This window comes from Hyalella azteca, unplaced genomic scaffold (assembly GCF_000764305.2).
Source record: "Hyalella azteca isolate HAZT.00-mixed unplaced genomic scaffold, Hazt_2.0.2 contig16078, whole genome shotgun sequence".
NCBI lineage: Eukaryota > Metazoa > Arthropoda > Malacostraca > Amphipoda > Hyalellidae > Hyalella > Hyalella azteca.
Genome location: NW_025945905.1, coordinates 196,420 through 223,734, shown reverse-complemented (window position 1 = coordinate 223,734; position 27,315 = coordinate 196,420). Strand labels below are relative to the sequence as shown.

General features: G+C 39.1%; 2 protein-coding genes across 2 annotated transcripts; one reads left to right on the top strand and one right to left on the bottom strand.

Moving 5' to 3' along the window:
* Positions 1 to 942: 942 nt before the first annotated feature.
* LOC108667710 (probable proline--tRNA ligase, mitochondrial) lies at positions 943 to 5,420 on the top strand. The gene is made up of 8 exons (XM_018154764.2): positions 943 to 1,205; positions 1,492 to 1,669; positions 2,257 to 2,330; positions 2,843 to 2,973; positions 3,479 to 3,609; positions 4,128 to 4,348; positions 4,575 to 4,790; positions 4,982 to 5,420. The coding sequence occupies exons 1-8, from the start codon at positions 1,062 to 1,064 to the stop codon at positions 5,351 to 5,353; spliced, it is 1,467 nt and encodes a 488-aa protein (XP_018010253.1). The 5' UTR covers positions 943 to 1,061; the 3' UTR covers positions 5,354 to 5,420.
* Positions 5,421 to 6,106: 686 nt separating this feature from the next.
* LOC108667730 (trafficking protein particle complex subunit 10) lies at positions 6,107 to 24,302 on the bottom strand. Its single transcript, XM_018154789.2, has 25 exons — positions 23,483 to 24,302; positions 23,176 to 23,278; positions 21,336 to 21,450; positions 20,295 to 20,488; positions 19,609 to 19,725; positions 18,932 to 19,122; positions 18,488 to 18,675; positions 17,460 to 17,669; positions 16,708 to 17,001; positions 15,862 to 16,094; positions 15,523 to 15,629; positions 14,268 to 14,406; positions 13,960 to 14,136; positions 13,529 to 13,690; positions 13,064 to 13,199; positions 12,706 to 12,802; positions 12,016 to 12,143; positions 10,784 to 11,302; positions 10,151 to 10,267; positions 9,800 to 9,925; positions 8,600 to 8,770; positions 8,083 to 8,212; positions 7,413 to 7,553; positions 6,731 to 6,921; positions 6,107 to 6,552 (listed from the first exon to the last, which is right to left on the bottom strand). Exons 1-25 carry the CDS (start codon positions 23,514 to 23,516, stop codon positions 6,469 to 6,471), a joined length of 4,104 nt encoding a protein of 1,367 aa, XP_018010278.1. The 5' UTR covers positions 23,517 to 24,302; the 3' UTR covers positions 6,107 to 6,468.
* Positions 24,303 to 27,315: the final 3,013 nt, after the last annotated feature.

Genomic DNA, 27,315 nt, shown 5'->3' with positions numbered 1-27,315 from the left:
TTTATTTTGCGTCTGGCATCTGGCTTAAAATAGCATATGGAATTTTTTGAAGATGCCATGCAAGAGTCCTCACAATGAGCCCAAACTTATTTATGAAATGCTTCATGGTAAGAAGATATTATTGAAAAACACTCAAGACTGTCCCTTATTACCCCCCTTTGATGGTACTTATATAATTTGCTGGCCTGAGTGGCCTAGAAACAATAAATTTTATAAAAGAAAGCAAATAAAAACTGTCTAGAAATATAAAACTACTTCTCAGTTTTTACAAGATTATTAATCTCTCTCTCAAATTTGTATTTCTTGCTCCTGACCTGTATTTTAAGTTACTTATTGATAAGTGTAAATAATTGTAATATAGGTATATGTATCTTTCTAAGTGGCAATTCTTTTTCATTGATGTAGCACTATTTATAACAGCAATTATTTAATAAGTTCTTATAACTAAGTTATCAAAGGTTTTCCGGAGGACAATGCCATAAAATGGGGTGACTTTGACCATTGAACTTGGACCGCTTTGAGATTTAAGAAAAAAACCAAACTGAAAAAGTTCTTGCCTATGAAAAATTATAATGATGCCTCTTGAAGTACCATGAGATAACGTACAAATGCAATAAAGAAATATATTTTACATACTTTCCATGTGAATATTTGTATCACAAGAAGTACCAGCGCTAAAATTGGTCCAAGTCAATCCATTTTATGGTAAATAATTAGTAATTCAGCTACGTATGCAACAATTTATGTTTACAGGTCTTGTAAGCTACAACTAGAGCTTTCTGTCTTTTTTGAGCAATGAGATTCCTGCTAGATTGGGAGTCGAATAGGTATATCTATTTTCTGAGCCATTAATAGGTTTCTTGCTATATTTGAAGCTGTGACATTAAGCATTGATTCTAATTAATAATGTTGAAAAAAACATTGTTTTGAAGCTGTGAGAATTTATTAATGAGTAGAATTCTCATTAAATGCAGGTCCAACAGAGATTTACAGAGTTGCATCAATTTTATGCCCACAGCCTTGCAGAAATTACCACTAGGCAGTGATAATCAGCTTAAACCATGCAAAAAATGAACATGTTCATGATTCAAAGAGCATTTTCTTCTTTTTCCATATCTCGTGTTTCCAGACTTCATCAACCAGTTTCTCATGGAGTTTCATGGAGTTTTTCTCATATAAACCCAACGGAGGATTCCATCTCTCAGGCATGTTCACTTCAAATGGCTACAGTTCCACAATATTCATGCCAACCATATTTTATATGCTTAGTTTACCACAGTTTACCTCAACTATGCTTTCATGGAAAGCTCTACTAGAATATGTCCTGGAAGTCAGCAGAGATAATGGTCAAAATTGTAAATTAATATCAACATTTCCATTTTTTTTTTTTTGTTTAATTGTACTTTTGAATAACATAGATTTTTGATAGACTTGAGCCAATTTAACCCTGAGTGAATGATACCCTGGTTGTGAATATTAACAATTTTGCAGCTCCTGGTGCATGAAGGTTTCATTCAGCAATGCAGCAGCGGTTTATATGCCATGCTTCCACTCGCACAGAGGGCTTTGGATAAGCTCTGCAGGATAGTTGAACAAGAGATGGAAGCTATCAATGCTAATAAACTCCTTCTTCCTACTCTTACATCTCTCGAACTATGGCAGAAATCAGGTGGGCTATTTAAAGATTATTTTTTGAAATATATACCGTACTATCTATACATATTTATATATATTTGTATAAAAAATACTTAAACTTCTTCTACTGTAAAATTTAATAAATCTCTGATTTATAATTACTATTTCAATCTTTTTGTTTACATCTCTGGTTATCCAATAAATTGTTTTCATTAGTTTCTAAAATATATAATTATAAAATATTTTTCATTCATTTCAAATATTTTTAATTATTATAATAAATATACCATATTCCACTTGTATATTTATGTATACCTACTGCAGACATATACCTACTATAATACCATATTTATCATACTACTTTAAATATGGTAATTTTTTATACTTTGAATGTAATACCTAGTATGTATTTACTTGCAAATTATGTACAGTACCTAGATTATTTTTTATTTTCATTATCAATTCTTCAAAGAAAGTTATTTGCAGTTTTAAATGATTGAAGTTCATGCGGTAAAATAGCTGCCAAATTCACATTTTTTATATAAATGTGCTCTTAAAATATTTGTGGTGTACTTTTGTTGATGTTAAATTTGATGTGATTTCAAAACTGGATGCAACCAGGTCGATGGCGCCCCACTAACCCAGAGCTCATGACTATGTCTGACCACCATCAGAAGCAGTATCTGCTTAGTCCTGTGAGTGAGTAGTTAATGTCCCGCAAATTAATCTAAATTATACTACCATCCTGCTATAGGTTCTCATCCGAATAACAGCTGCTATGACAGCTGCTATGACAGCAAATTCTTTCTTAAGGGTTTATGGGTTTAGTATGGAAGAGTTGTGAATTATTTTTACTAGGAATTGTTTTTAATTTATAGATTAATGTCATATTATAAATTATGTAATCAATTTTTTGTTTTATTAAAACTGGTAAATCTTTAGCTTTTAATTTTTGTAACTTTTTGGAGATTGATGTGGCTACCTCCTAGGTTAAATACAGACATGTCTGCTATCTGAAATTATAGTACAATGTTTCATTCATGGCCATTGGTGATCTTCAATGTTTTTTTATCTTTGATAGTTTTTATTTTACATCTCTGTAGCTGTTAAAATCTTTTATAGCATCAGATAGAATAGCTTTTATAAACAGTTAAAATCATCTATTAGTCAAACTTCTATAAATTGTAATGAATTTTAATTTTGGCAGACTCACGAGGAGGCCATTTGTGAGCTGCTGAGCCATAAGGAAGATACGAGTCTCTCAAAGCTGCCACTGCTGCTCTACCAAATATCCTCCAAGTTCAGGGATGAGGGTAGACCGTGTCATGGGCTTCTAAGGTAGCTTTTGTATTATGAAGCCTACCTTGCGTGCCTGCTCTTGTTTGAGAAATTTAAATATGTGTCTCACTGAGCCAAATGTGTAAACGATATTTTTTATGATTAAATGATGCCTGAAAATGAACTACAACAAATTGATTGAACCTTGAACATCAACTGCATCACAATGAATGCTTCAGATATTGTACATATAATTGAAATCTTGAGAATTTTTAATGGTAGAATTTGCCCTTGTCATTATATTTTGTGATAATAAGTTTTAAAATTTGATAAACCTTTAGTATATGCTATTTATTTCTTTTAAAATTGAAAAAATGGTCGGTTTTCAGAGATAATTCAGCAAAAAAATTAAATATAAATGAGAGACATGAGGCAGGTGATGATTTTTAGAAATAAATTCATTGTTAAACTGTAGTCCAAGAGGAATTGCTTCATTCAGTTGGATTTTGATGGCCAAATTATAGAAAATATTCTACTGTTGTGTGTAGTAAAATTTTCTTTTCAGAGCACGTGAGTTCATGATGAAGGACTTGTATAGCTTTGACTGTGATGAGCCAAGTGCAGCAAAGACGTATGATGTCGTCACAACGTCATACCTGCGCGTTCTTTCCAGACTTGGAGTGCCTTACATCAGAGGTTAGCCAACACACTATGATTTCTCATGTAATAGTAATACATTACATACGATATTCTTTTTATAATGTTATGATATCTTAGGAGATATAAGTATGAACTAACCAGGACTACCACTATACATATTGTGTGATCTGTTTCGAACTCCATCATTGTTCACCATTTGTTACCTAAGTTTTTTAATAATTCGATACTCCTAACATAAGTAATGAGTGAAACACTGCTCGTGTGCCCTAGTGTTCTTCCTTTTGCTTCAGTACGTCTTTTGTGTGCAAGCAAAACACACTCTAATAATTATCCATCGAAGGCAATTGAATGTCTGATTTCTTCAATCAGTTTCCTGACACACTTCTATTGTCATGTGACAATTCCTGGTACAGAAGTCAATATATTTTCAGAGGTACCTAAGTTGATAGTGAAGAATTAGATGTAGAAGAGTAAAAACCCGAATAATGGATGATTTTGTATGTAATTGTTTGTATCAGTTTGCTGACATGTATTTCCATGATGTTGTGGCACAGTTGAGGGAAGCTGTGGCGACATTGGGGGATCGTTTTCCCATGAGTATCACTTCGAGTCTGACGCTGGGCAGGACATTCTGCTGCGCTGCAGCAATTGCGGCCACTGCGCTTCTCAAGACTTCCTTCTCGAGACGCGTGGCGGAATTGTTGGTCAACAAGAGGCTCATATTGAATGTCCAAAGTGCTCATCCTCTCATATGGACTCCATCAAAGGGATTGAGGTGAGTTGTCTGTCGTTGAAGACTTTAGGTACAGAATTTTAGCAACTAAACGATGGGAAAGCTACCTAATTAATTAATCACGGCAAACCATTGGAACGTTTCTTCGTGGATTCGAAAAATGTATAAGATCTTTTTACATTTTAGATTTCCTAAAAAAATTTGAGAGTAATAGAATAACCATGATGACCCACAAAACGAATTGAACACTCGTTTGGTATGGTGGCAGGTTGGCCACACCTTTCTGCTCGGTGACAAATACTCAGCCCCACTGAAAGCCACGTTCCAATACAAGCAAGGAGTTCGACGTCCCTTAATTATGGGTTGTTATGGCCTGGGGCTTTCCCGTCTCGTACAAGCAACTGTGACACGCTGCAGCAGCCAAAACTCCATTGTGTGGCCTTGGGTGTTGGCCCCTTACAAACTATGCATTATCGGGCCAAAGGTTAGTCTGTACGGGCTTCACAAAGATAATTGATTTTAAACTCTTATAGTCAGATTTATATCAATTCAAATTTCATGACAATGTTAACCTACGACTCGTACATTTATAGACAGTCTGAGTCATCAAGTGCAGCTGCTGGTAGCATCTTTCTTTAATCGTACGCTTGGTATAAACTACTTATATTTTCGCAGCGCGGCAGCAAGGAAAGTGCCGCTTCGGTGTGGGTGGAAAGTCTGGCGGTTTGTTTACAGCAGCAGGTGCCAGCTCTGCGCGGGGACGTCATCATTGATGACCGCGACGCCTTCACCATCGGCAACAGAGTGTACGCGGCGAAGCGAGCTGGCTACCCTCTCGTAGTGGTAGTTGGCAAGCACGCTCTCAGAGATATGCCGCTTTTTGAATTGATTGATAACACGGCAGCATTTCGAAGCCTGCAGGAGACCTCTAAAACGCCTTTATTTGGCGAAGGACTGTCGTCAAAAAGCGGGAATTTATTGACCCAGTTAGAGCTTCTCAATTATCTCGGCGTGTTATGTAATGAACTTGATCAAATTAGAAGCTAATTGTTTAGCGTATTAATTCTGTACTCTATCTTTTTTTTTTGAATAAAAATCTGGTGCACAAAAGTAAGTTGGAACAGTGTTTAACATTATAAGCGATTTAGATGCGACTCAATGTGACTGTTCCATGATGTGACTAGTCATTGGCCCAATACGGAGCCCAATTCGACGAGCCCAATACGGAGCCTCGCCTGCTACCCAACGTATGCTGTGGGACGATGGTGGTCACGGCGACACACTGTGTAATTTCGCGAAGTTTATTATTTCCAGGACATGCCCACTCTTCTTGCTGCTCATCAAGCAGTTTCCTGCAAAAAATAAGGTGACCTCGGTCTCGATGGGGAACAATCGTAACAGAGATATATACTGCTTCAGCTCCTGCGCCGCTCTAACTTTCATCGGCATCTTCGTTGCAAACAATTAGAGATTTCATGTCAGTTAAGTGATTTTTAGTGCCGTGCATAGTGCCAGGGTAATCTAGAGAGAGGGGAAGAAGCCACAAGACTGTCTTGCTTGAGGTAACTTTTGTACTGGAAGATCCAAGTGGCGCAGGTTTTGTGTACCAGGAAATAAGCGCGAAGCACCTTGCTGCCCTCAGACAGGAGTAATATGGTCCCAGATCTTGGAGGTCTCGTCTTGCACCAAATGAGAGTTCACAAGTTTTAGAATCCACGCAAATTTGTAAAAAAATGCAGATCGGGCGTGGTTTCCGTTATGTGAAGAAAGCGTAGGAAGGATCTAATGAACAGCCTTTAGTGGACCATTTTCATGTAACATTTTATTTAATAATAAGCAGGAATATGCTAGGTTAGCGGAACCGTTAAGTGATAGAGTTAACGAGTACAAAACAATAAATATAAAAAAATTAAACACTAACACTGATTAAATCATCTGAACGTAGCGGTAACAGGACATAAATTGGGAAGGGTTCGTACCACCGTAAATCGCACAGCTAGAAAACAAGTCAACATCGCGCACAATAAATAATATCGCTGATTATTTCTCATGTAGGTGAAGGATAAATTTCATTGTTTTATCGGTTCATTATAATAATAATTGCAAATTATAATCGCTCCTTTAATACTATATCTGAGGATGATTTTCATGCTGGAAGCGTCTCAGGGCAAGGTTACATCGTGGGCGCCTCCTCCTGTCACGGCAGTGAGCACGTGTACCTGCGTTCCTTTACTGAAGTTGTACACCTGCAAACAGAATAATCGGCGATCTCTTTACTGCTCATATTTCAATATTCCATTCACGCAATATGATCGAAATAAAAATAGCCGTTTTGTTAAAATTTAACACATTATTTCGATGCCTCATTAAAACTTTAATGCGATAAGTTCCTTAAATAATAACTACTTTTTTAAATTGACTTGCCTGTCCGGGAGCAAAAGGCTCTAGTTTAGGAATAGAAGAGGCCGTGCCGACGACGGAGTCAGGGCGCTTGACGTCAGCAGGGATGTATTTGGATAGCCGCACTGAAGGCAGAGGAAGGAAGCCTCCCAACAGCGGCATCACGTCCAGCGTTACGTTCTGGCGTCGACTAGCGCACTCCACAGACAACACGCCTAGACAAACCAACAACCACGTTACATGCAGTTAATACAATATTTCAGTGTTCATAATTATTTGAAAACTTCAATATAATTACAGAGCACATGAGGAAAATTATGAAGACCACACATTAGAGGCATTGCGTCAAATAAAATATCATACTTCAACATTCCCATGAAGATCGTAATTTTGTAGCTAAATTGATCTTGTGCAAACGAAGGTTGGCAATGGAGGAATTTCTAATACAAACTTTTTTCTGAAGATCGTATTGGAAGAGTGTTAAAAATCATATCAACCGTGAATATATGTAAATTCAGCAATATACAGATTTCAAGAGGCACCAGAACATGTTGCTTTCATTATTGAAGGTTTAAATTAATATCCTGAATTTAGAAACAGTATGCGGGATGTGTGGTTGACCAATTTATAATCTTCATTATCGGCTGTATAGCTTACCATTCTCATGTCAAGATAGCAAACTTGCAACAAAACTTGACCCACTCACCAGACGTACGCCCGCAGACCGCCCACATGGTCTGGTCAGCGAGCACCTCGTACATTATGGAGTCGTAGGACACGCTGTCCCCGGCACCGCTAATCTTACGGTCTTGTCTGCCTGTCACTCCGTCCTCACCCGTGACAACTTCTGAAAAATGACGCATCATAACGTGGAGTTAAAGTCAATCAAATATCGCTTACAAATGTATAGGTACACACTTTTGAGCAAACTGTAACTAGGTAGCACATGACGCAAAAGCGGCATAATATTTCTTTAGGATTATTCTCCTGATATACATCAGAAAAGCTAAAAATTAACACGAAGAAAAGTAAATATCGTTAACAATACAAGAATTGACATGAAATATATGTATTCTTAGATCTAGGAAATGGCTTCATCGTGAAAACTGGCTTTAAAAAAATTCGGAATCTTGTTATTCCTTTGTATCTTGTTATCCTCATGTTATCTCTTTTTTGGACGCGCGTGGAATCCACCCCCATGGCTCGGAGGGTGTGTTTCGACAGTCAAATATCTCACCCAACGTGAGTAGAGTCACCATTTGAACCATGAGTAAATAGGAGCGTTTGATTGATGTTCGAATAACGAGCGGGGTGAGGTAACTGTTGGATATTGAGTTATTCAAGGAGACGTTTGCGATGAGCAGGGACAGGCTTACCCGTTGGAAGTGCGTCGTTTGAAGGGAAAGGAGTGGCTTCGATAGTGATGAGCAAGTGGCACATGGACCCAGCACGACAAAACTCCGACCCCTTGCTTGGCTCCACTCGTGATTTGATCGTAAATACAGTCTGAAAACATAGGAAACAAATCTGATTATACCAGGCTAAATTGACAATCAACTGTACTTAGTTGGTACTCAATAGTGAATTTTAGATGAACGTATTGATCTACTAGATACTGTTATATAAATATTTTGTAACGAACTCGAATGAGGATCAGCTATTAATTTCTCAAAATTCTTACATTTACGGTCATCATGGTCTGAATTTAAAGAAAAATGATTATATCAGTGACGAGAAACAGGGCTCCAATAAATGCACAATGGACCAAGGAGAACAGCTATTCAAAATCATTATCGATAATCTATACCGGAGCTCAAATCAGCAAAAAATATAAAAAATGTACCAATTGTCAATCATGAGCGATAAAGGGTTAAATACTATTAGGTATGATACCTTATAGTCGCAGAGGTCAAAGGTGCAGCGGTAAGTCCGTGCAGCGTCAGGCTGGGCGCTAGGGGCGCTGTACTGAACTCCAAACTCAAGCTTGAGAGGCGGCGTAACCATTGTGCTGTAGTCTACCCCCAGCTCCCACATGTAACTGCACGACTGCTCGCTGCTCACCGTCTGCTCATCGTTGCATGTGGTATTGTTATACCGGCACTGAACAGTGACCAATAATGTAGTAAGTAAGAATCTTGTCTGGGTAATCAGAAACATTCTTACCAAAGGTAAGAAAACATCCGATAATTGATAATTCTATAATCCCGTCCTATCCGATAAATTGCAAAGTCGCCTGCTTGAATTTCGATGATGCGATAATTGCAGCTACCTCGAGCAGCGGCAGATTTCGCATCTGTGATTGGTAGGTTTATCTTGAAAAATCTTGAGTGATTGACTGACGGAGTTACGAACTTGCGACTATTCTTTCTATTGATCTCAGTGCCTGAGCTACGAAATGAATATAGTTGAGTGTCATGTAATAAAGCTAGCTGTCGAGAATAGTTAGATTACAGGTGGCTCTAAGAAGCTCTATAAAAAATTTAGATAAGTAGTTCCGCAACCCTGATCCTATTGTAACGACGGGCGCAGCAGCGCTTCTCACTATACACCGCGTTTGATTTTGAACCATCAGTGTTAATGTGATGAATCAGCGTGCTTTGTTGATAAATGATTGAGAAATAAGTTTTTTACCTTTGTAGGATTTTCCTAAATTTTCTCGAGTGTGGTTAAATAATGGAAATAGCACTGAGGTAGTTTATTTCGTTGCATCGGGGTCTATTTAAAGCTGGATGCATTATCCGCTATTATTATCCGTGTACGTGGTAGCTCATGTTCTTGCTTGTAGCGACGAACATTTAGGCACGCCTGGGGTAGTTGAGGCGGACGAGAGATAAGCAAACTAAGGGAGGTCAAAAAGTCAGCAGCCCGAGCAGGACTGTCCCACAGTGAGGTCCGTGAGGCAGGAGAGTGGGAGGACAATCCAGATTTTTTTCCCAGATTGTGTTACAGCTTCAGACAGTGGAATGTTATATTCAAGCAAATTTTTAGGGTTACACGAACCGTGTTACGTGAATAGCTGTTTCTTTGAATTACTGACATGTCACTTATTACTAACCATTCAAAAAACAGTAATTCGAATAATATTACTCTCACCAAAATCTGATTCGGAGTGTTGAAAGCTGTCAGTGGCAGAGGTGAGCTTGGAGAGGATGGTTGCTGGAGACGCAGGCTGGGATCCCTCAGTTCGAGACACTCGCTCACGAGGCCAGTCACCTTAACCTGGAGAACGCAAACTAGCTGAGTCACCTCCTACGTTTAACATAAATATACACAAGGATAATTACTTACTCCTCATGTTCACTAGCATTGACTACTAGTGAAGGTAAAGGCACTAAAAAATCAAGTCAATACCAGGCAATGAATACGTATTATAGGTGAAATTCCAAAAACTCGATTTAGCTTGTCAACGCAAACGTTGCAGTTTGCCTCTACAAAATTAGGTACCTGGAAGAACTTTTTTATGTTGGCGGTGTGTAACTTGGAGACGGAACAGAAAGGTGGGCTGAAGTGAACGTCAATATCTTGTCTGGGCTGCTGCAGCATTGGACTGCTAATGGACACCTGTACGCACAAACATGGACGACTGTAATGAGAATTAGGTACAACTAAGTAAATAACCGAGTAAATTTAATCTTTCTTTTTTTCGGTATAGTAAAATTTTACGACATATGATCTAAGTTATGTTAAACATGCACCAGAACTGTCAGAGAAACAAACCTACTAGCGAGGAGTTTAAAAAAGGTTTCAATAAGTTCATTTGATAGTTCGAAAGCATTATATTATCTACCTATGTTAGAACTCGAATTCCAAAGGAGGATTGGTTATACAAAAGCTGATGACTTGGAAAATACACTTGTAGAAAAATTTAAAGGTAATGCTCATCAAGAATATAAACAATAATGACAATTCTTATAATAATCACAAATTAATTCATAATCGGATCAAGGATTGAGGATTATAACATCGGTCTAGACGAGTTAAAAATGTGATTGTTGATTTAAGAACTGAAATATATCAAACAATGGGCAAGAATCAGATACGAAATGAATCGAGGTACAAAGGTTGAGCGCGCCATACGATGTGGTCGACGGCATTGGTGTCGCGCTGAGGGCCGAGCAGCGCCAGCACCGTAAGCTCGAGCGTGACGGACGACAGCATCGGCGCTGCGGGCAGCAGCACCTGCAGCTCGCGGACCATTTCGTGCTCGTCCGCACCACCGCAACCAGCGCTCTCACTAGCTACGTGACTGGACTTCGGGGTGGTGGCGGCAGAAGTAGCTGCAGGGGCAGAGATGACGTCTGTGGCTAGTGTTGAATTTGTGGTAGTAGTGGCGTCAATAGCAGAGGTGACTTCAGTGGCAGGGGCGGAAACAGCGGCAGGAGGAATGTTAGATGTAGTGACACCATCAGTAGTAGGAGCAAAGGCAGAGGGAACAGTAATGGGAGGATCAGGGGCAGAAGCAGTATTCTTGCCGCAGCGAAGGTCTGAATGGGACAGATCAGAAGTGGTGACGAGACGACGCCCGTCTTCAGTGACGTTCCACACACTTGGGCTCAAGAGCAGTCCGCGTGATGATCTCAACTCCACAGGCGTGTCCTACGGAACAAAACTTGCACATAAAAACCAGCACGTAAATCCACCAGCTGCTACCATGCAGGTTTCCATCATATGCATCAATCCAATCAAAATATGCATCAAAAAATAATTCTAAGACAAGGAAAAGTTTAAATAATAAATTTTATTGTTAATCATGCGACTTCTTGTCCACGCATACATTAATTATTCAAATCACGTGATGAATTATTCAAATCAACATTATACTTTAGACTAAAATTAAAATAGAAAGTATATAAGCAATGTCAGATGTATAAAAATCTTATAAAATCACGATAAACGAACCAATAATACTAAAATACGACCATGTTAGTGGCTCTAAACAAAGTTGTTGTTGTTAGAAATCGCTCACGATCTATGAGGCAACTCTTCGTTCGTGCCAGTCACATATTAAAGCCGGCAATCAAATTTAATCTTGGTATACAGGGAATTAAAGGCTTACATTACAAGGAGCAGATCAACATGTTATCATCAGCTACCAGAATTATTCATCTTCAAAAATCTGTAAAGTCCACGTAGCGGCCTAGGTACACGTAACAGCCGATTTTTCGTCTGTGATCAGTGGGTTTAGTTCGAAAGGCTGTCACTTCGAAAGGCTGTCTGGGTTTAGTTCGAAAGGCAGTTAAACACTCGTGAAAATGTTTTAAAATGTAAAGTACGGTCCCTGGTGCAGCATTATGGAGTTAATTTGGTACCTGGAGGATCGGAGCAGTGCCGGCGTGGACGGTGAGCAACATCTGCTGCGGCAGACCGGCCAGCAGCTCACGACTTTTACGCCCGAGTGCGAGGCGAGGTGCCATTTGCAGCACCTCCACTGCTCCTCCTGAAGCCATTTATTTCTTAAGTAAGAGTCACTCTAAACCCTCTTTTTGATTTTCACACGTTGTTGTTATTACCGTATATAGGTTGTACGTTTGATATAGCTCAACTTCTGGTAGGATAGTAGTTCCTTTTTTTATTGTTGAGGTACCAAAGAATTGTCATCGGCATGAAATCCGCGGAGCATTCATTTTGTACGAAATCCTACAAGCACGAAATCCTACTTTCTAAGTGAATGCCTACATTTTGTTATCGCGATATTTTTTTATTTTCAAGAGCATGTTTGCTTCTTACCCGTTAGATTCGCACAAAAATTATATTCTTCCCACCTGGATGACTCAAAGATTACAAGCCAGTAAAGCCATCAACAATGAAATATATAAACGAGATATGAACAATTTTTATGGCAGAACACAAAACTTTGAGAATGACCTACTACTGCGTTATATTTGTGGTATGGCACTTTCCTACCGATTTACAATAACAACACGCAATGCTGCATGGCCAATACTTGCGCTTGTGAAAGCCATGTAGCATGAGATCTAGAGATGCTGCAAGCGTACTACCTGCGCCGGTTAGGTTAGGCGGGCTATGCTGCACAAGCTCTAGGCAGCGGCTGCGCAGAACGGCACCTTTGCAGGACAGTAATCCTCTATGGGGCACCTGTAAAATACACAGAATCAAGACCAAAGCATATTTAAACGAGGCGATAATGTTCCAGAGTCAACGCTAATGTAGTGAATGGAATTTTTTTCTCAGCAATGCAACTTGAACCGGCTTACAGCACAAAAAAAATTCGGAGTCCATCACTCGCATAACAAAATTAGTGCTAAGAAAAGTTTAACTTTTCATATGACAAAATTTCGAAGTAAGTATTGATACAAATCTGACGTCAATATTGTGAGGAATCATAATTGATTTTACCTGCGCTGAGAGCGTGACAAACGAAGTCCCGGGAGTGACGGTAACGTCACGAGCACACAAGACGACGTCGCTCTTCTCCCTGGTGAGTGACGCGGTCTCTGCTGCGCACGACAGCCTGCTGTGGCTGTCGCGGCGGCTGCAAACACAAACAAAAGAACTTCAATACCAAAGAAATAGGCACCTGAGGATGAAAAACATTTCATAGTTTTTTATTTATTTATAATCAAATCCATTTCGTTTATTTTGCGTCCTGTTTGGAGCCAAATGAGTGAAAGTCACAACTAAATGCTTTCAAACTTTAAGCAATGGCAAACATTTTCAAAGCCCATTGGCGCATATTTTAAATCAGGTTTACTATCACACTCATTTAGCAGAAATTGTAATGAATTGAGAAAATGTTGCGAGGGCAAAAATTGCAGAAACGTCACAATAGATAAGTAAATACGTGAGGAACGTAATGAGGACCTGAGAGCGGCATGAGTGTTGGCGCAGTGGACGGCAGCCGAGGCGAGCGTGTTGTCCTGCTTGTAGTCTAAATGCAGGCTCATGTGCAGCCTGTCGGTAGGGGCGTCCTCAGTCTCCCCTACCACGCGGCGCTCGCTCGACTCGCTCCCTGCCGAGTTGCTTCTGCAGCACAACAAACTTGTTAGCGTGGCTGCTGCAGGGCTAATTCCGGGATAATGTCTTAATCTGTGACATTTTTGCATATTGTTTCTGGAAAGCACATGAAATCGGACATGGGTTGGGAGGCTCTACAAAATGAACTCTCTTTATCTCTATAATGCTAACTCACTCTGAGAGATACAGTGACTCTGAGAGATATAGTGCTTAAAGCTCATTGTCAATATTGTAAGACATCTGATACACGTCACCTTATCACAGTCATCACACATCACCTCATGACAGCAACGGTTGAGTGCTTATGCACAGCACCACCAACGACGGCCGACACTCGTCGCTCAACGCGGGACGGGTCGCCGCTGCGCTTGCGTCCTCCGCCGCTGCCGCTGCTGCCAACGCTTGCGGTGTCGTCCGGCATCTGGAGCTTCAATAGCACCTCAACGCTGCCAAACCTGCGGCCAGAAAATTACATATATATTTTGGGATTAAAAACTAAGCACAAAAACAAGTTTTTCCACAAAATACTATTCATATAAAGCACTGGAATAACTTATAATGAGAGAAACATGGACGAGACACTCACGCCAAAGATAAAGGTAGCGAGGAGCGCAATTTAACGTTTGCAGTCAGTGTGGCGCCGACCGTCAGAGGGGAATGTGACGTGATGCTCACCTCCTCCACCTTCACCACGTCTTGAGCTGATAGGTACACCGAGTCTCCTCCTGTAAACACGAAAAAGACGTTTTTACTCGAGAAATTCAGTCATAATACAAGATTACACATTAACTATGCAAGAAACGCAGGGTCGGCATTCAACTTCCAAAATATCATTTTAAAAACAGAACCGAGAATTCTGTTACACTCGTGTCATCACAAGGAGCAGATCAAGAAGCACTGTCCCCCCTTTCCATAGATTTAATTTGGAGAATTCTATAAATTTCCAAAGAATTATTTATTTCTGTTTGAAATATCAATTTTGAATATTATATTCAGGAGATTTCCTTTAGTCCGGTACTCTACTTTGAAGCAGGCAGTACGGGATAGCGGCTAGGCAAAGGTGTGCACTTATCAATTTAAAAAGTTGTTGATTGAGTGCCGGAGTGTGCTTAAGCTATTGTAACATTGTTAACTACAGGTGTCGGGTCGGCGAGAGCCTGCACCTGTGACGGTAAGTTTACAGCAAAGAAGTTGAAAGTAATACAATTAAATTAGGAATCCGCGTTTAAAAATTACTGCAATTATTATATCTAGAAATTAGTTAGGAAATTAAATTATATTGTATCATTTGCGATTCTAAGGAAAATAGATAGTAAAAACCTACTTTCTTTGGAATTTGGATGGAGTTTAAATGTCAGCAAACCAGTCATTAAAACCTCTGTCGCTCATGTTTTCTGTTAATTGATTATAATGATGCAACTGTTATGTCTCAACTACAATATTTACTTTTTTTGTAACCTGTTCATTATTGCTTAGATCAATGTTCGTTGGGAAAATTATAATAGAAATAAATAATGACAATTGGTATTATACAGGAAATATTTTTATATTTGATACATACTTCATTAAGAGATTGATGCATCGTGATCTCGATGTTTTTTCTGACGACTGATCTAGTTTGACAAAATTATACATATGATGAGACTGATGTTTTAAGTTAAGGTTAAAGGATCTTGACGAGATCGATGTTGAAACCTAAAATTAGTGCATCACGATGCAAGAGCAATATAAGCTGGATGAATCTTGATGCATCTCTAAGAGAGATATGATCATTGTTATGCAACTTAATGAGAGATCCACTCAAATACATTGAGTTCATTATCAGCACTTCAAAATCCTGCCTTCACTGAGCTCCGTGATGGCTCGCTGCACAGCACCGAACGCAGCAGCGCGTCGCTCGTGCGCCACTTGAGAGCAGCACGCCAGCTCGATGCCCACACGCAGCAGCCTGCAGCCATCCAATAGCTTCATATACCATGGCCAAAAATATGGTCCATTTACCTTGCCATGCACAGCAATTTAATCGTAAATTTCTGTGTTTAACACATATAGTTCGGTTTATTTGGATACAAATGTGAAAAATCACGGAAACAAGCTTCTGTATACGCAAAATGGAGAATAGAACAGATTTAGATAATTTTTATCATGTCAATGCCACTAAGGAGGGTACCGTGACTAACTTGGGCCAGTCTGCCATAGCTGTGTAGCAGATGACGAGTTTGTCTCTGGTGTCGGCAGCTAGCAGAGGCCAGCAACCATCAGTGAAGCTATGTAGCAAGTCACCCAAGAAGTTGGCTGCCTGTTGGGGCTGTCCCAGACTCAGGTAAAAGGAAGCGAGGTCGCGCCCAATCAGCCGGGCGCAACGCACGTGTCCGATATGTTTGCAGGTGCTGATTGCAACTTCTGAGAGCTCCTGAAAACATACAAATTCACAGTTGTATCAGATTGAAAATTACGATTTGTGTGACCAATTCACATCTTTCAAATAATTAGAAATAACCCGATGCTCTATTCAAAAGTCATAGACACTAGTATTGAAATGTTGGTAGTGTTGAACACTAGTATTGAAATGTTGTTGAACTACGTTACGTTTCAGATAACGGTGTATTTAAAAAATACAACTAATTAAATGAAAAAAAAAAACAAATATTTAAGCAAAAGAGTTCACAAATTGTACAAAATCGGTACGTAAATAAATTTTAAGCAATGGCAACAATAGAAGAGAACGGCCCCAAGAGGATGAACTATCTGGCCTAAAACGTTGACTCGAGATACAGAGATTTCGAATTGCCAGGACTCACCAAATTACTGAATTAGAATCAATATTCTAGTGATAAATTACTAATGACAACAGGATAAGACGGAATGCGGAAGATTTCTCATTAAAATTGCAACTGAATATTCACCGAAACGACAGTGTTTACTTGGTCAATGACATGTATTCTAACAATAATACAACAAAGTGCCTAGTGTTGGATGGCCTTTCCTGAATACATCATACAAGAACACAGATAATATAGACTAACTAGATAGTGCTTCCTAAACGCTTCCTTGGAAGACAACGCTTCTTTAAGTCTTGTCATGGGCGACATGCCATCCTGCTCGAGCATGGCCACGCTGAAGGTCGAGGCTCCATCATCCGCCCCTTCAGGTTCCTTGACGGCGCTGGGGGCGGCACCGTCCACCTGGTGAGGGCGTCGCCCTACGTTGTCCGCGTGAGGGTCGTCGCCCATGCCACATACAAGGGCGACGACAGCATGAAGCTTCTCACTGCCTTCTACGTCAGGATGCAGTCCACACAGTTTGCCCAGTTCCTGTAGCTGCTCATCAATTGACTTTCATAATTCTCGTTCACTACCATAGGTAAATTTTGTAATAATAAAGTTCGTTCTTTTAATTATTTTTATCAAGTTTTTCCATTTTTTGCTAATTTATTCCCGCATCGTGTGCACCACGTCTGGCACAGAAATATAATTTACTAATACTTGTATATAGCTTAGCAAAGTTACCGATGTTCATACCAGTGATCTGGCCTTAGTGCCTCCCTCAACCGGTGCATACTCCGTACATCTCAGACATGATCCGCATGTCACCCAGTGACGGTGACGACTCTCTCATTTATGACATTACGATCGATGGCCACATGAACCCTAACCTGAGGCAAATGTTTCCCTATTCCGGCAAGTACCTCATCTCTGGCAAATTAAATGTGCTCCCGGTTACGAAACCTACAATACCTATCTCTGATAAGAGACGAATATTCCCTTGTTTCTCCCACCTTTTCTCTAGCATAGGCCCACAGGGGAGCAATGTGGCGAGTGTGGGGGCTGGTGGTTCCACTGCTGCTGCTGCAGCGAGCCAGCGAATGTATGACTTCGAGGCAAGAGAGGAACCCCCAGCACGCGACGCCGCCCGGGGCAATGCCAACCTGAAGAATCTGCAGCTCATTGGCCGTGTTCTGCAGGAAACTCAGAGCCCGACTTGCAACCTGGAAGGAAGTCTCTTAATTAGCAAGATCTGTTCATTGCTGTCTACCACTTTCTTTGTATTGATTCCACGCCTACAGGCGTCACAGCCTCATAGTTTATTGCCCTCGATATTCATAAAGTGGTTGCTGTATGGAATGCAGCCACTCATCTGTTTCTTTTACCGTTCCAGGGACTTTTTGCCTTATCAAAGTCTTATCTTAGTCACAGAGAATACAAAAATCGGTATCCTCGTTGCAAAATAAAATTAGACCATAATATACCAAAAATTTTCAGATGTATAAGGATTCAGGCAGATTCGTGGAGTGCAAATCAGTGCATTGGGACTTTAGGCATCCTAATGACTTAATCAATTAGTCCCCATTCAGCTCGTATACGCAGCTTATCACAGATGAGCAACTAAATAAATGATTATCCAAGGAAAATAAAACTAAAAGTTTTTCGAAAAGCTTAACACATTGTAAAGTTTTTTTTTTCAAACACACTTCCCATAGTTGAATTCAAAAATAAAATTTTCAACTCTTCCTTTTAATTATGAAGAAATATCCTCGTTGATACTCCATTAATCGCTCTGATATTAAATTATTACATGGATTTTATTAAAAAAAATATGCTAAAAACCTTCTCAGGAACACTTGCAACGTAATATTTCTGGAACCAGCACAGATGAAAATTTGGTTCAGCAGCAATAAAAATATTTACGATATACACAAGTGATGCACCCAAGGCAATCAGATCACGTAAAGTGCAATGAAATACCAGTTTAACTGCAATAATACCAAACGAGCTCATGTTTGCCAGTATGAGTGAGCATTCTCACCTCCCATGGTTTATTGAGTCTGAGGAGCACAGCGGCTTGCTGCTGGAAGAGGTAGTTTCTAAGCTGCAGCAGAGAAGTTTCTCCGCTATGGATTTTCTCCTGGAGTCTTTTGTTGAGCTCAGTGCTTATAAAGAGGCCTTCCCATCGCTCGCACGACTCCGTGAATTTTGTTAGCCACAGTGGCGTATCTAGGTAAAATTCGCATGTTTAGCAATAGAAAAATTTGTGCCAAATGTGGTTGATGAGACTAATGGACTGCTAAATAACATACAGATACAACGTGATGGAGCAAAAAAGTTTTTTTTTACAATTGATAACTACAAATATAAAGTAATTTTCATGCTTTCAGCAAACATTTTTTTTAGAAAAAAAATAAGCAACATAGGAAGCAAAATTTCAAGGTTGGAGAAACATTTGAAATTTTTTTTATCTGATATAACGCACCTCCTGCCGCAGAGTTGAGAACAAACTGCGTAAGAAGAGCATCCAGTTCGTCATACTGCACGAGGGCTTCATCCATTACCCCCAGTAGCAGCATCACCTCGGCGAGCTCTTCTTGGATGCTAAAATACTCACAAAAACTCCATGTTTTTTCTGTGCGTCGCTCTCGCTCAGCCCGCATACTCTCTTCAAACCTTATATGAGGATGATATGAACAAAATTAATCATTAATCAGACAAAATTGATAAATTATTGGGTAATATATTGAAATTTTAATTAGTTAATTTCAATAGGAATGTCCTTACAGCTGGTGAGAGAAACTAGGACAAATATAATAAAACGCAGTAGAACGGATTCATTAGCAACTGTAAAAAGATTTGATACTGAAATAAATAATTAGACATGATTTCTCCATACAAACTTACTATTATTAAGATTGAAAATATGCCTATCAAAATTTGAGGTACCGGTAGTATTAATGTAGATTCAAAATGATTCATAAATTGACTTTCCCACAGAATTATTATTATTTTTATTACTCAACTTGAATGCTAAACTTGTCAACTTGTCATGCAACTTGAATACAATGCATTGCTGTGCTTCATGAGGACCAAAAATGAAATGAAGTTAATTTCTATATTTATTTATAACGTTATAGAAAAAACTGCACGTGTACTTACTTGTTGAGAGCGCGGTTATAGGCCACCATGACCAGGCTGCGCATTTTGGCCAGCAGGGATTGCCAGGACTCCATGGACCGCGAGTCAGTCTTGACAGGTTCATACAGCGACACGCACCTGCCAGAGGCGAAATTTTTCATCTTTAAAAAAAGTTTTTCCAACAACAAATTGTAAAACTTTTTTTAGTCTTTTCTCATTCATGTCCCACTCTTTTAGAGTACACTATGGATACAAAATAGAATACAACTCATACCATGTAACTTTTCTTTATGATGCCATTTACAAAGTAGAATAATATTGTTTGGGTTTAATTGCGAATAAATTTATTACCTCAATGAAATAGCTATTGCAAATCTTAGCGATTATCTGGTGCAGAAACAAAAAATAATAATCAAATCTTGCATGATATGAAACTACTACAGCAATTTAGTAACCAAAGATGCTTAGCCTAAAGTAACCTGCACAACAAATTACACAATGAATGCAATAATTTTTCATGACAGCTTGTGTTAGTTATGAAGTAGTACTGTTAAGAGAGGTCACTTGGTCAGCTCCAACCTTAGCAACAATATTGGTAAAGTACAGCCCAAATAATTGAATAGAATGTTAATATTAGGCAAAAACATTAATTCTAAATAAGAAAAAAGGACATTAGCCTGAGCCATCAAGAATATTTTTTTCCTAACCTCTCCGCCTGTTTGCCACCAAAGTCAGTTTTCATTTTATCGAGCACGGTAGTTCGCGGCAAGAGTTTGTTGGGTTTTCGCGCATCTGGCGCTCCAACCACAACAACCATCCAGTCATTAATGCCACGCTCGCGTAGCTCGCCAACCCATTTCTGGACCTTCTCTCGTAAGCTAGTCTTGTATGTCTCGATGTCCTGCCAAATCAAAAAGATACAAAATTTTTTAAGAAGTAGCAAAAAGTTTAGGGAATAACTTGTGAACCATTTAAAATTTGCACGTACAATGTATTCAATTGTTTTGATGATTCCTTAACGAGATTTTATTGTGAAGTTCTTTTTACATATCACATAATATTTTTGAAATTGTGATTCATACCACAACATTGGAAATAAATGGCAATATATAAGATATAAATAGAATTTAAAGTTTCAAATCGAAAACTTCTCCATCATAAATACAGAAGTTGTTTACTAGGGCCTATGGACACAGAAATGAAATTAGTTTGGATGTTTCTTGAATTCAGTTGCATTCAACACAGTTGAATGCAACTGAATTAACTTGAAATTAACATATGCAACTGAATTCAGTTGCATTCAGTTGCATCATTATTTCAGAATAACTTTGAAGTGTTTAGGATTTAAATTTGGATATGCTTTTCAAGTAGTTGATGAAATTCCTTCAAGAAGCACGCAGACTTCAAACAATCATAGCACTAAAATGACAAACTCTAAACGTAGTCAAAGTGAAACCAAGACTATTCATGATTAATAGGTACTAATTAATGCAAAGTAAAGAAACCATATAAATAGGTAATTAGGTATAGAATTAAATGTATAACACTCACATGAAATTCCTAATTAAACACTTCATTATGTAAGCAACAAACCATTTTGATGGTTTTTATTGAAATAACTGAACTACATTTCAACGACACTGTAGTTAAAATGGTGAATAAACGGTGAAGTTTCATTCTCTGTTTTAAAAAAATTAAGATTCAATATTCAGGATTTATGCATTTTAACAAGGAAATTAAGGAATTACAGTGCAATCAGTCCAGTAGGTGTATAGGACGGGTAGCTGCAGCACACTGCAGCCAGGCTCCTTCACCAGGCACTCTTCAGAGTAGGGCACAAAGTCCACTTCAATGTGAACAAACCTGGAAATTAGGACATAGATATAAAATGGGATACGTATTAACATATCTAAGAAAAATACACTCTTATAAATATTGATACTTTGTTACATTAAAGCATATTGAGTTCAGCTGAAGAATTTTTTTCATACAGTTTGCATTGTGTTTTTGAATAAAATAACATGTGTTTAAAAATTACTTTTTAAAGACAACACTTCTGAAGAATACAGTGTCTCCTATGTTACACATCCACAATGAATTTCTTATTTTATTTCCATATATTACCGGTAATAAAAATTAATTTTCAATTTTTTTAATATCAATATATGAAAAAAATGTAAATTATTTATTCTGTCAATTGATTCATGCCTCGTCTTCAACTTTGCAATAGTGTGCAAAATTTCAGATTGATTGGACAGGTAAAAGTGTGTTGGATACCGATTACCGGTATAAGATTTGTAGAAAAAAAAAACTATTTTTTCAATTTTTCAAATCACAAAAAAAATTAATTTTAAAATTATATATTCTGTCAATTGATTCATGCATTGTCTCCAACTTTATGCAAGTTTGCAAAATTTCAGATTGATAGGATAAGTAGAAGTGTGATAAATTTTGATTATAAATAAGATTTGTAGCAGACAGACAGACAGACAAACAAACAAGAGTGAAGTTAAAGAGAAGTGTTGTAATAATATTAAACTAGCCTACAACCTCATGCCCAACTAAATCAGATTTAGATCAATATTAGGTGGTAGGTGCAGATGTTAAAATGGTCAACCCATGCTCTCAATTGATCAAACTCTGATATTCTGATAATAGGTAGGTCAATCAAAGAAGCTAGTAATATAAAAATTTGTTTAATCAGGTCTTTAATGACTGAAGTCATTCGCAAATGTATCAAAGTAGCTAACAATCAGTATGAAAAATTCATCAACTGCAGTAAATAACAAAGTATTTTTGTAGGGTTATCAGACATTTTTTCTAACATTTATATGCATTCATGACAGTTTAATATTGCAATTTGAAAATAGAGAAATTAGTGCATTGGTATTTTGCTTTCTCTGAAACAAGAAATGATTTAAACAGAAATCTACATTTAATATTATTTTACAGATAAAATTTACAGCAATCACTAGATTATGCATTTCTAGTCCATCCCCAAGAAAATAATTTTATTAGTCAATAGAATTTTTATTGCTATTTAACAATTTCTCAAAGTCTTCCCTATGTGATCAACTAACTCTTGCTTCCTGCTTTAAAATAATATCTTTTCATCATCTGTGAAATTGTGACTGTGATGTACATGTTCAAACAATCCTATAGAAATTTAGCAAATGCTAAACTCATACTATTTAGATAAGATATCCCACTTTGCTGACTGGCCCACTGCTGACTCAGCCTGACTACCTAGAGTCTGAATGACTAATGATAATGACATGATCCAGGATTGGAATTTTCTTACTTGTTTCTGAAATTTTGCAGCTTAAATGTGACAAATTTTTAATACAGTTAGAATCTAGCAGCCCAATTGTGAACTTTTGTTAACAATTAGATAGGCAGTAATTCAGCTGGCAGAAATCTTGCGGTTCCGGAGATGGCAGGACAGCTCTAGTCAGAGTCTTCTAGTAGCTCTAAAAGGAGATGTTTTACATGCTTGATGACATCTAATTGTACTAGATTTTTGAGATAATACTGCAAGAAAATTTCTATACCACACACAATAATACAATTTTAACACAATAACAGTACTTTGAACTCCTGCCAAATGAACGTCGCCATTCCACAGATTCTTCTGGAAGAGCAGCAACCAAACTGCCTTGGAGGCCACAAAAAAGGCTGCAATCTCCAGCATCTGAAATAAAATATCAAGCATAACCATAATGAAGGAAATATAATTATAATGATTTGTGCAATTATACCATTAACCATGATAATATGGCCTAGACTGCTAGACCTACATTGATATATAGACATCTTCAGTTAAAAATGATTATTGAATGATTCCAGTATAGGCTATACACAAAAATGATTCATTTGGTCAGAAAAAAAATCTTACAAGAAACAATTGGGCGTCGACTCATTTTGAACATATGCTCTGCATTAAATTTCAAACAGGCTGGCCGACTGGCTCTGGCCCTGGCCGTGACTTCAAAGACCGTGAGTGAATACCCTCTTCCCTGATTCCTTGACTCGGACTGGTAATCAGCGGTGTGAGACTATGAGGAGAGTCTGAAGAGAGCTGTCAATTGAGTGCCGAGTCGGATCTTCTCACTATCTCAACTCAAGGGCTCACGCATCGGGGCACCTTTCAAGTCTCAACTCTTCTTCTTTATTTAAAGTTGAAGAGCTCTGGAGATCCTCTTCAAATTTCAATCATTGAATTGTTCAGGGAGACTCGACAAAGGTGAATGCTCTTTTTTTTTTTTTTTTTTAATTTGATTTGAAGACTTCGGGTATGCAGGTAGCACACCTCCCAGCCTGAGCACAACTCAGATTTTGATCACTCCACTTCACTTGTTGATTTCACCCTGTATTTCTCTTTCAGCACTTCCACCAACCAGTGTGGCAGTAAATAGTGAGGAGAAAAAGAAAAATAGTAATTAGACTTTGAGGAACTTCATAGCCTGGTCACCATATTGCAGCTGTGCAAATATTGACCCAGAAGACGGATGGCAGCAGTGCGTCTCCTCATTGGGGCATCTCCACCGCCAAGAGCTGAGGAAAGATCCCACTGAAGTGAAAGGCCTTCTATTCTTGAGCGGAAATCCCTTCGTTGGTTGGAGAATTGTGTGCAGTGTAGAATGAAATGCTCAATTGTGTCCTCCACGTTGCATACTGAACAGTTACTTGAATTGGCCAAGTTGAATCTCGCCAAATGAGCACAGAAACCAGCATGTCCCAGGCGCAGGCGAGACACAGCGCACTCAACTGAGCGTGGCAGCACTCCATAGTCAACAAAAGCTATTTCATGTCCCAAACTTCTTCGAAAGGTCCCCTTGCCTGTTTCTTGCACATCAGCAGCCCATTGGCGTGTCCATTCTTCATTCTTGTACTGTGAGAGACTTCAAGGAACAGATCCACTCCTCGAAACACAGCTGAGATCTTGCTGAGCGGTTGTTTGAGTGTGCCAAATTTGCTACTCTGTCTGCAACCTCATTTCCATGAATACCACTGTGGCCTCTGACCCAGCAAAGCACCACCCTGTCAAGTCCCTTCACCAGCATCAACTCCTGTATCTCAAAGATAATTGTGCGATACGAGTGCCCAGATGAGTTGGATAAAAGCTGCAGAGCTGACCTTGAATCTGTCAGAATCAGGACGGACTCCTCCTTCAGAGATCCATTCTCAGTGACAAGTTGCATGGCCTTGTGTATAGCAAACAGCTCTGCACCGAGAACTGTGTGCTCTCGCCGGAGCAACCAGCCAGTCGCCAGCTGGGTTGAAGGAATGAAAAGTCCAGCAGAAACAGACCCATCTTCAGACTTTGAGCCATCGGTATAAATTTGGATATGTCTAGGATAGTGTCCCAGGAGAAAATCATTGAAGCAATTCTGAATAATTTGATGTGGCATATTATTTAAGGGATGGTCTTGCAAGTTGAGTAGAATGTTCGCAGTGAGATCCACTTGAGGAGGGATCAGACCCATCAGGGGAGTTGCAGTTCGCCGAGGGAGTGAGAGGCCCAGCATGCGAAAGCAATCTTGAGCTCTGTTGACAAATGGTGTGTCACGGTGAAGTCCCTGATCCGTGAGTCCCAGCATGGTTGGCACTTGGTCACCTTCAGGCATGTACAAATACCTTATAACCCATTTAATGAACAGATATAAGAACCGCAGATTCAAAGGTGCAATGAAGCTCTCAACTTGCAGAGACACTATTGGTGTTGTACGGCGGGCTCCTTGGATGTATCTGAGGGCAGAGTTTTGAATAGTTTCAAGTTGTTTCAGCAAAGCCTTAGAAATATCCCATAAAATTGTTGAGCCGTACTCCATCTTGCTCCTTATAAAGGCCACATATATTCTGCGCAATAATCTCCTAGAGGCACCCCACTTCACTGAGCCAAGTGCACGGAGCACCTGCATTCGTTTCAAACAAGCAGTGCGTGTTATCCTGACGTGTTCCCGAAATGTAAGGCGCGGAGAGTCAAAATGAAATCCAAACACTTTTTGGCAGGCCACATACTGAATATTCCTGTTACATACTTTAAGTGTGGTAGCAGGGGCTGTCCTGAGTGATGTGTATACCTGATACGATGCCCAGTCTGACACGGTTCCGTTAATACTGACACGTTGTCGTCTACCTACTAGAAAATCTCGGATCCATTGGAGAAAAAAATGCATCCACTGGCTCCCTTTCGTCCAGCAGGCGAGTCCAATCGTTCAACGTAGATAATAAGTTAGTGGTGCAGGATCTACCGGCGATAAAACCATGTTCACAATCTGATATGAGATGGTGAGCAGTCAAGTGATCGATAATCCTATCCCTCACAACAGATTCCATTAGCTTACAAACAACACTTGTCAGACTGACAGGGCGATAGTTGCCGGGGCTGCTTTAGTCACCTTTTTTGAACAATGGTGTTACTTGAGCTTCTTTCCAGTCGGACGGCAAAGTTCCTTCGTTCAAGGTTTTTTGAAAGAATACTGTCAATGGGCAGGTCAGAACGGTTGCTAATTCTTTGAGCAATCTGGGATGGAAGCCGTCTGGTTCACATGACTTGTTGGGATTTAGAGCTACCCGGCGCTTGAGAACCTCTTCTTCGTGTATTTCAAAACGTGTTAACTTCGAGCCGACAGGGCGCTCCTCAATATCTGGAATACTGTTCAAGTCCTCATCTGTGAACACACTGCTGAAGAACTGATTATTAAGAACGTTAGCCTTGCCCTCATCAGAGGAAATCTTACGTTGGTCTACTTTCAAATCAGATATACCGTCCTTTGTCTTACACTCCGAACTAGCGTACAAAAAAAAAGGCTTTCGGATTCTTTTTGGAATTTTTAGCAATATTTTTTTTCGAAGTTTTTCACTGCAGTGCGACAAACTTTTTTTAGCTTGATTTCGAGCTCTGGCATACAGTATAATCAGACTCGCTGCGAACTCGAACTCGCTGCAGACTCGAACTAAATTTTGAATATACAGGTATAAACCTGACCTCCCAACTGTGATATTTAGCTCGTGACAATTTTTAAATTTTGCCTTAGTTTGCGGTTATAAATGCTATACGTATATGTCTCTTTGTCAATGCAAATTCAGAAATTGGCTTTAGAAATGCAGGTCGTTTTTCCGCACATCCGGATAACTCGCAAACGAAGGTAGGTACCTGTAAAATCGAAAAAATTGTCACGTGCTAAACATCACCGTTGGAAGGTTGGGAATGTATATTCAAAGTTTCGTTCAAATCTGTTCAGAGCTTAAAAGAAACTTCTTGGTCACTGCAAATTTCGACACGAATTGCAGTATAATTCACGAATGAAGGTGGAATGGAAAAATTTTCATGGCTAAACATCACTTATAGGTCCTGATGAATACGTGTACCAAGTTTCATCGAGCTGCGAATTAGTTTGAGAGATATTTGTTGATCACTGAATTTGGAGATTCGCTACGAGTCTCGCCGTAAATTTATCCTAGATCTCTTCAGCGACCACTCCAAACGCTGAGCACTAAAAGAACAGGAGTAAATGCAGCGCATTCTACTCGTCCCCAGCGTGAACCTAGACAACAAAAGACGGAAATATAGCACAGCTACAACATGACGATATTACGGATACCTCACCGTAATAAACGGATGTCTCAGTTCTTTTAACATTATCGTCCATATAAATGAGGCCGATGCTGTAGTAACAACTGACGGTGATGCCGTGGAAGAACTGCGACAGGAACAATATGATG